The sequence below is a fragment of the Populus nigra genome, chromosome 8 (genome assembly GCF_951802175.1).
Source record: "Populus nigra chromosome 8, ddPopNigr1.1, whole genome shotgun sequence".
In the NCBI taxonomy this organism is placed as follows: domain Eukaryota; kingdom Viridiplantae; phylum Streptophyta; class Magnoliopsida; order Malpighiales; family Salicaceae; genus Populus; species Populus nigra.
This window is the reverse complement of record NC_084859.1, coordinates 10,662,726-10,673,170: the sequence shown is the minus strand read 5'-3', so window position 1 is coordinate 10,673,170 and position 10,445 is coordinate 10,662,726. Positions and strand designations below refer to the sequence as shown.

The 10,445-nt window shown below is 30.5% G+C and overlaps 1 protein-coding gene across 1 annotated transcript; it reads right to left on the bottom strand.

Annotated features, from left to right (window-relative positions):
- Positions 1–110: 110 nt before the first annotated feature.
- On the bottom strand, positions 111–4,871 carry LOC133701867 (O-fucosyltransferase 29). Its single transcript, XM_062126014.1, has 9 exons — positions 4,218–4,871; positions 3,969–4,059; positions 3,686–3,762; positions 3,491–3,579; positions 3,170–3,359; positions 2,796–2,977; positions 2,089–2,191; positions 1,582–1,910; positions 111–906 (listed from the first exon to the last, which is right to left on the bottom strand). Exons 1-9 carry the CDS (start codon positions 4,512–4,514, stop codon positions 510–512), a joined length of 1,755 nt encoding a protein of 584 aa, XP_061981998.1. The 5' UTR covers positions 4,515–4,871; the 3' UTR covers positions 111–509.
- Between the last annotated feature and the right edge of the window lie 5,574 nt (positions 4,872–10,445).

Sequence of the window (10,445 nt, the reverse complement as noted above, 5' to 3'; positions counted from 1 at the left end):
TGTTGATCAAAATCAACAATCGGATGGCAAAAGAGTGCGATATTTTACCCTCATTTGCACGTCCTTGAGCTTTTCCTTTCGCATTGCAAAAATACTGCTGTGGCAAACAATTTCACAGAATCCCACTGCCAGTTTCATCTAAAACGGGTGTGGAGAAACTAACATGATGACACAATAAAGTCAGACTTGGTTGATGCAACCAAACAAGTTCCATTGACTTCGACATACCTTCAAACAGGTTTCCCTAGCAAAACTATCTATGAACAATTGCAGCTCATTGAAGTTCCCTGTCTCCTGTACATAAACCCAGTTCATTCGCTGATCCAATCACCGTTACTGAACAGAAAAGGAAAGCAGAAACTAAATTCAAGAAGGCTTAAATTATGATGCCGCAATGAATTTTTTTTTTTTTTTGTGCCAGCATGAAATGGTGACATGCTCGGAAGATGAAATGTCGGAGGCATAAATTTGTGCCTGCTATTAACCAGGAGTTGCCTTCATTTGTACCTTTAGTCAGGAAAATTTTCACCGTCCTTGTTCTCTCTTAAAGATATTGGTTCTTCTATGCTTCTCTTCTTCAATCTCTGGAGGCTTTTGTCACCTTGATTCTCCCCAACATACTTGGAATCAACATTTTCCTTAAAGTTCATATGAATTCTATCTGACAGTAGATCTTCGCCCTTTCTGTTTTCATCATCCGTAAATGGCTTCTCACAGATACAAGATGGATATTCATGAAAGTCACCTCGTCCAGGCCTCACCTCATCGGGTTCTCCCATAAATCCTCTCTGGCTTGCTTTCACCTTTTTGGCAAATGTATCCCAGTCCATCCGATCCCTTGCCTTGAACAATGCACTGAGCTTCTTTGCATTCGGTCTGATGGTCCTCTTATGCCCAGCATATCTCCTAGGATCCATTATATAAGATAAACAAAAATTAGTGCAGAGAAAAGGTATGTAAAAAAGAGAATAGTGAATTATATAAGAGTAACTTCTACAAAAAAATAACGTAATAAATGAAATGGCATGGATTATTACAAGCAAGATTTTTCACATTTTGGAATTGGATTTCTATCATGTGGGGGAATAATAATTATGGAAGGAATAATTAATAATGCACGAATCATAAAAGGCGCATCTACAGTAAACAAATATTAGTAAATGTTTAAGCATCCCTTAAATTACTCGGGTATATAATGTCTAGAATCTTTTATTCTTTTATTTATTTATTTATTTTTGCAAAATATCTCTAGAACCACTCATTAGATAAGGTCTGGAATGCCTTATATCACCATAAATTTGATTATAATGACAAAAAAATCAGGTATTCACAAAAACAAATCTTCATGAGAAAATATTATACTATGATCCAAAAATTCAAGTTCATTCAACACATCACTCTCATGATAGACAATGTAGAAAATAGAGGCACTAATATTTTCTCAAAATTAACTTTCTTGACAATTCAAATTTAAATCACCAATTCCTTCCTCATCGTCATATCAAATTGAAAACCAAAAACTAATTTTAAGCTTGAGCATATTCAAGAAAAATAAATAAATACAAGGACTAGTATTCTCACCTTCGACCAGCAAGAATCTTGGCCATGTTTCCATTGTTATTTGTGACAAAGACATCACTCTCATCACAGACAATGTAGTCAATGGCTGCCATGCGAGAGGAAAATGGAAAAAAAGATTTCAGCTCTTTGATTGCAAGCATCTCCTTCGTATAGAAGTTTGGGAAGAGTTCTCTAAGGGGTCTCAAAGTCTCTTCCCCACCGTATATTTCTCCAGATGCAACATAGAGGTATGTGTCGTTAGCAAAACCTAGGGCACGCAGCATTAATCCCACTTCATGAGGAGTGAGTGGACATTTTCCTCTCTCACGCTCTCCATCAGGGCTTAAATCCTAAAACATTGCAAGTATATATCTGGGGTAAACAAAACAAATAAAGAATCATCTGAATCCATCTTAAAAAAAGCAGTCCTCATTTCTCCAGGTAATTACAAGAGCACGATCAATGGGTTGAGAATCTTTATATAAATACAAAATTGGAGGTTACAAAGGAATAGCATTCTTTTCTTACAGGTAATGTTGCCCATCTTTTTCTTATTTCACCAAGCTCAAATCTCTCCTTTTCACCCCCACCAAAGTAACACCCAGAAAACGCAAGCATATCAGGTTCAAACCTGTAATTTTAAACAGCGGGCCATGAACATATAAATCCAAATATACACACAGTTCACCACCTGTCTATAAAGCGTCAACATGTAAAGACCTATGCTCATAAAACTCAAACATATGGATATGATAGTAATGCAGCTGAATCCTTGCTAGAAAAAGGAGAGTGAGATACAGAAAGCAGTTCTTCTATACAAGTGGTCTGTTCATGTTCCTTTAGCATTCATTAGTTGCATAGAAATTTGATAAGCATCTCTACCACAGGCTAGAATAAAATATACACAATAAAATCCAAGTGTTTCCTTTCCTATTATCTTCTCACACGTGCACACACACGTGTGCGTGTGACGAGGGTGAGAAGGGGGTGTCATGTAACAAAGAGTTGTGCATTACATGAAAATTAGTAAATGGTCTAGAATCTAGAGGAGACTCTAGCCAAGATAGGATCCCAAAATCATAATTTTTAGCACCTGTCCCCCACAGCTGTCTTGACCATTAATTGGGGAAGAGATAGACATTATGCAACCATGTTATTGACATTAAAGCAGCAGAATAGTCTATTTTCCCTCAGATTAGACATGTCAATTAAATTTTGAAGTAAAGGATACAAACCTCAAGTGAATTGCAATGTAACGTTTTGCCATCTTTCGCATTTTTGTCACGAGCCTCTCTCCAATTTCTTGTATGGGTTTTGTAAATCTTAAAGCATGATAATTAGCCCGGCAGCGCAACTTTTGCAGCTCTTCTTCAAGGTTACTTGCAAGCCTATAGTCAAACTTCGTCAACTGCACAACCTGCAAAAATTCATATCCTATTGCCTCACTTACAACAAACTAGAACATATCAATAAAATACTTCACACCACGAAGAAAGAAACCTGGATTTCCAAAACTTTAAAGAGAAACACAAGGGCATGTAAAGGCGGCGATAACTAACTGGAAACTATCAGATTAAAAAGAATAATTACAAACTGAAGAGTGCCTTACACGTCTCCTTAATAATATTGGCAGAACTTGATCCAGATAATACTCAGGAGGGGATTTTCTTGGGACACGCATGGTATATGGGGGTTTTTCCATTGACCTCATGACTTTGTCAGGAACTCTTTTCACAATGGTGACATCTTTTGCAAGGTAAGAAATGAACCAATCAACGTCAAAAATGTTGACAAAGTCACTGCATACAAAGGGACATATTTAATTAGGAAATGGGTGTCAAGTTTAATATAAAGAACGCAAATATGAGAAAGAAAGAAATGATCTTCCAGATTAAATACTAGGCAAATAGAATAACAAATCCCAACTTACCTATCATCCTTCCAATAGGAGTGATGATCTAGCTCAGGCACAACTAATGTAGCATTAAGAATCCGTGCAACAACCACAGCATCTGTTATCTAAGCAATTGTCATTTTCAAAAACACAACACATTAATATTCGGGCAAGAAAAATATATAACCCTATTTGATAAAACACTCTGAACCAAAGATAACCTTCACTTACTCCAGTTCTTTGTTGGTTCAACCCTCCGCTTGCAGCAATAAGCAAATAGCCATTTGATGCCCGCTCACGTACGGCAGCTATACATAGACTTAGCTTTGTTAGAAAGTTTGAACTCAAGTAGAATGTCTCAGCATCTTGTTCAGACTTGAAAGGAAATAACAGAACTAATAAAATCTACTCTAACAACCACTGATTCAATCCAGATAGAGCGAAATTGAACTTGTATTGTTACCGGAAGCAAACATTCCAGTAAAAGCAACTTAAAAAGAAATTTTGAACATACGAGGAAAATTACGCCCTCTTTCGCTACATCCATAGAAGAGATTCGAGTATTTTGATTTCCAAATATCAATTGCTTCACGTCGCCTTCCCTCCTGCAACACCATCCATTGCCACTTTACATTAACCCAATCTCTAAAAACATTCACACTTGCTATTTTCACTCAAAAATTCTACTTTTTTTTATATAAAAAAAACATTGCAATTCAGAAAATAAGAAAATTGAGAAACTTGTGATTAATTAATACAGTACCAGCCTAGAGTAGAAGAGGCTGCGCTTGACTAATCGTTGAGAGTACCACTCAAGATCAGAAGCCACGTGTCCAGTGAAGAGAGAAACCAATCCCAAACCAAACAGCATCAAACCGCAAACAAGCGACCACGGCACCTTCCTCCGGTGCTGCTGGGTCGCCGAAGATCTCCACCACCGCCAGTCATTGTAAATATTTTGATGATATTGATAATGTTTTCCGTTTGATTGGTTAGAAAGCGCCAGGTTCGGTTTTTCCGATAACAAGCTAAGCCTCCAAGCCTTGTTGGCCACTCCCATTCACTCCTATTTCCAGTTCCGCCCCTGTTTTCATCCTTTAATTTACTCAATTTTCTGCCGCCGCCGCCGCCATGATGCTGATCATGAAAAATGAGAGCAGAAGAGGCAGGGTATAACCGTCAAACAATAAAGCGAATTGTGTAGAGATAATGGAAATCCTAAAAAAATGAGGTCTGTTCAAAGATCAGACTAATAGACTACTACTAATGTTTATGGATTTCTTTTTCAATTTTTCGAAATGTGGAACACTGTAGAAGAGCTTTTCTCCTTTGGCTCCAGAGAGATAGAGAGGGCCTGTCTGTGTTGGAAAGTGAAGCTTCGTGACTTTAGGTTTATAAAATGGAGAGATTAATTAATTAATTGTAGTATTTGTTTCTTTCAATGAAAAAGCAAAAACAGGAAAGTGAAAGACAGCGGCTTTTAAAGAAGGGAGTGACTAACAGAATACTCCGTTAACGAGAAAAGAACGTTAGTTAGATTAGATGGTTATATTTAACGGGGTTGAGGGGTATAAGTGGAACTATGCCATAAATAAGCGGTTGCTCTTGTTATAAACCATCACATAACATGCCATGCTATAGATATGATAGATAATACACTAGTGCAGTCCATACTTCATAGATAGATCATCATGAATCGTCATATGATGTAGGATACGCTACATAGATTTACTTTTATTATTATTATTACCCGTAGATTCATTATTATTTCACTTCAACCCTGGTAGAGCGTGTTTGGCAGTGTGGTTGCGGGTGCTTTTCAAATAGCTTTTCGTGCTGAAATGCATGCCAATGATGTTTTTTTATTTTTTAAAAATCATTTTTGACATCAGCACATCAAAACGATTCAAAAAGTACAAACCGCACTCAATTTTAGCAAAAAAAAAAAAATTTAAATTTTGACGAAACGCAGGTACAAACGCAGTACCAAACGTTGCCTTAGTTTAAAATACTCAGTTTTACCATTACAGTTTTGAAGATTCTCAATTTTACCCTTCATTTTTGAATAACCGAACAAATATAATGATGGGCCCACTTTTATATTTATTTACTTGTTTAGGTTCTTAAATATTTCTATGATGTATTATCACATATTTGGGAATTAGAGATGACAAACTAATAAAAAAACTGAGGTATTCTAGCTACCTAATTAATTTAATATTGAAAATTTTAGAAAAATATGGGAGCAAAAGTGGAAAAATTTTAACTTTTAGCTATAAAGGTGAGATATTGGCCAATCTGCAGATACAAACGTGAAGTCTACCCTTTTTCTTTTTTGATCAGTGTATAACAGGGGTATTTAAAAGTAATGGTTTCATTTCAAACTGTTTTTCACTAAAAATATATCAAAATAATATTTTTTTTATTTTTTAAAAATTATTTTTAATATTAACACACTAAAATAATTTAAAAATATAAAAAAAATTAATCAAATTTATTTTTCAAATTTTACTTAACACCCGTTTGGAACGCAATATCAAACGGGTGTTAGATGTTTGACCATATTATCTTGTAGATTTTCTTCAACATAAAAAAAATGTTGAAGTGGTGGGAAACTCTTTGTAATTATTATTAAATCTAGCTTAGTGAGTCAATTTTATATAAAAATTTATTAGATTAATTTTTTATATTTTGTTCCTATAATTTTAGGTATTTATGCTGAAGTGGCAGAAAACTCTTTGTAACTATTATTAATTTTTTATATTTGATCCCTGTAAATAATTTTTTATAAGAAAAAAAATTATTAAATCTAGTTTAGCGAGTTAAACTTTATTTTTTTATATTTCAGTCCTTAGAGAGAGAGGTGAGAAGATGCCAAAGAGTAAATGAGATAAAGTTTAGGAATAATCACACCAAAACAATCAATATTGGTGTTGATGGATTTATGAGAAGAGAATTTGATAAAAGTAGTTTTGTTCTTTAACCATGCAAGAAAAAAGTGAATGAAATCTAGGAAGTGTTGTTTTTATTTGGTTTAATTTTGAGCTTTTAACTAATTGTTTTGGAATTGTAAATAAGGTTATTTAGGTTTCTACAATGTTTTTTATGTTTTTAAGCAAAAATATGTTGGAATTGGATTTTAAAGGTCTAAATACTTGAACTATGGTTTTTCAATCATCTTGTTTCAATGAACGACATCTCATCTATATGTTTAAAAAAACCTTGAGCTAATTTTTTTGGCCCACATATGTGTTGGCTTTTTCCTTTTAGGTAAGGTATGTGGGCTAGTCCTCCTAGTCCCAAGCATCCTAACCTTTTTTTTTGTAAAATCCCTTTAAATTTTTTTAATTATTGAATAAAACTATCTTAAAATTAAATTATTAAAGTAATATTTCATAAACTATCTGAGTATGCTCTATTTTTCAAATATGACTAGAGTTTTTTTTATGATAATATTAGTAGAATCTTCTAAACAAAATTACACACAAATATTCAATAAGAATAAAATATTTATTTTATTATTATTAGTTTTTTATATAATTTCATGAAATTAATTATTTTTTATTTTTTTATGAGATTCCATAAAAATTATCGAGTCATGATTTTTTTTTGTTCTTTTATTGAAACTTTCTTTTCAGATAGTGATATGTATTTATTTAAAAAACAAAGCTTCTAATTAAAAAATAATTTCTTTAAAAAAATTAGAAATACATCAATTAAGAAATGAAGTTTTGGTTAAAGAGATACATTTTTTCCTCTCCTAAATTCAAATCATTGGAAATTTTTACGAGTTTTTATTTTAACTAACTTTAGTTTTTATTCAAAAAACCATACTACTAATAAAAAAAGTATTTCGTTTCAATAAAAGGAAGACATGAATAAGAAAATGAATTTTTGGTTGAAAATTACATTTTTTTCCTCTATAATTTTAAATTTTTTGAATATTTATTTTAATTATCACGTAATTAAATAAAAATAGATTCTAAAATGTATCATACAGCAACATTGCATAGCCAGTCAAATATCCATGACAAATCAATTAGTTATTGATCGAGAGTAAATATTTATAAAAATTATATATAAACTCATACGTGATTTTATATATATGACACTAAATAGGTGGCCCGCGTTGTGTTGTGATGGGGATTGACCCAATTTTTTCTCAGCTTAAAAAAATATATAATACCCTGAAAAATTGAATAACATAGGACAACATTATCCTTTCATGAATAATTATAGGTGATAATGGTTGAGGGGCAATTAAGACATTTCACACAATTTGGTCAATATATAAGTATGGGAAAAATAGTAATAGTATAATATAATTAATTAGGTTCCTATTATGCTCTTTTTATTTTAGAATATTATAAGTAATAGTGGGTATATTAGTAATTACATAATAATTTAGAGTATAAAAAGAAAACAAAACTCTAGAGTAATTTGTATCTATTTTTATTAGAGAATCAAAACCTATATCAATAAAGAGAGGAAATGAGGAGATTTGATTTATGGCCAAAATCCTTGTTTTTTTTTATTAGTTTAAGATGTGTATTCTATATCATTAATTACCTTTTAATTAAGTTTTTGCATGTATATTAGGGTTATTGAAAAAGGTTTAGAAATTATGATTTTTATGATATTTGATTTTTTAATCACTTTTAAAGAGTGAATATTATACTAATGGAGTCTTAGATTAACAGGAATCCATGAAAGTGATTTTATATGTTTTTTTGTATATTAATTTAAAGTAATAGTGAAATTAAAGAATTTGAAAATGATGATGAATTGTTAACTTCATGCCATTGTAATCTAGCATTCTATGACTGTTTGGGTTAAAATCTAGTACCTAGTTATAGCCCTAAAAAATAGACCACTTAAATCTGCAATTTATCAAAAAAATTTAAGTCTACTGTCCGTTGATTGGAGAGTGCAATTCATCTCAAATGTTTTATAGCCCTAAAAAATTCGTTGTTTTTTTTAATATATAACTAAAGAGTTTTAGTGTGTTTTTAAGAATTTTTATGAATTTATGATAAATTATTTATAGTTATCTAAATTTAATAGTTAATTATTAGAATTTGTTTTGGAGAGTGAATAACTTTTATAGTTCAGCTTTAAACTTTTTAATATAATAGAATTAATTGATTTTTATGTAGAATTTGAATACGTGAATGTTTCATATAGAACTTGATTTTTATATAAATTAGTTTATTTACTTATCAAATGATTTTCTAAAACTATTTGCAGTTAATAATCTTTGACACCTCTATTTTATCAAGGTCACAATACTTCTTTACTTGAAATAAAATATTTCTTAGCCTTTTCGGATCAAATTTTTACAATATTTTTATTTTTTTATCATAATTGCCATATGTTTTACATAATTATTGTTGGTATTTAATTATTGAAAATAGATACTGTATAAGTAAAATAGAGTGAGTGACTATGATAACATGATTATAGTGTTCGGTGATTTTTTAAAAGAATTTCAAAGTTATTTAAACTAGTGATATATTTAAATTTTGATTAAACTATAAATTATTTGAAACAATCTCATGTATTGCATTAGATTCTGGTAAAGATATAATTTAAGATGATTGTTATTTTTAGGTTGTTATGAGTGTTTGGTTGCCTCTAAGGTTAATATTGGATTTGCGTATCAGGTAAGTAAATGTTCATATCTTTGATTAGTTATTTTGAGTTATAAAAAATATATTTATGTACTAAATAATTTTTTTAATTAAAATCTTTATTGTTTTATAAATTATGTGGATCAAGCATGATAAATAATTTATAAATAATATTAAGTGTTTTGTGAAAGTATGTTTATGATTGCAAAAGTGTTTTGAATTTTGAATATGTTTTGTTTTTGTAAACTTATTTGTGGATTGAATATGAATATGAATTTGGTTTACTACACTTTGGACCCAACCTTATGGGTTATACATTGACATTTATAGACATATTTATTTAGAATTTGACATCTAGTCATAGAAAACAATATGACCCATTATTAATGTGGTTAGAGTAATTGTAGTTCTTTGATTCTAAATTTAACTTTGAATATGAATATGCAATCCACGTGTGTTTAAAATGATTGATTTGAATTATTTAAGTTTGTAAATAATTTTATAAATGTGCTTTTGGATTTTTGAATCTTTAAAAGTACTAATACTTTGATATAATAAATGAATTGATTGTCAGTTATATGCATTAGTAAGTTTTGGCATACTTGGTCCAGTTATGGAAATGGGTTTTTATTTACTACGATGGTAAATAAAATGAAAAAAGCTAACTACAAAAAAAAGTAAAAAAAAACCATAACTGAATCCATCTGGATTATCACGTAAAAAATGTGACTTAGTAGTGACACCGGAATAACCTCGTTGAAAACAAATTGAATAAAATTATGAGTCTCGATTATCAAACAATCTAACGTTGAAGAGTGAAACTAGAAAAAAGATTTTAAAAAAACAAAAAAAAACACTTGAGCCAAACTAGGTTAACCCGCTAACCTCACGATCATGAATAAAAGATTGAATAACTCCATGAAAAGGAAAGTAAAAAAAAAAGGCATAAAAACCAATTCTGATTAATCAATTAAATGTTAAGAGATGAAATTAAAATAAAACATCAATTTTAAAGAAAATCAAATGTTAAAGGATTCTATCTAATAACAAAGAAAAAAGTAAATAAAAACATGATAACCCATGGAAAGTAAAATAAAAAAATATCAAAAATCAATTTCTAGCAAACAAAATATTGAAATTTATCCGGACCGGCATGTAAAATCTACAACCTAGTTGATATACGGAATAACCCCGTCAAAAAAAAATTGAATAAAAATATAAAGTTTAATTATTAAACAACCCAATATTGAAAGGCTAGATAACCCGAATTATATTTAAAATCAAGGAAAAATCCAATAAAAAGCAAATAAAAAGCTAAATCTTCAATTAAATAAATATTGAATGATGAAACTAAAGAAAGT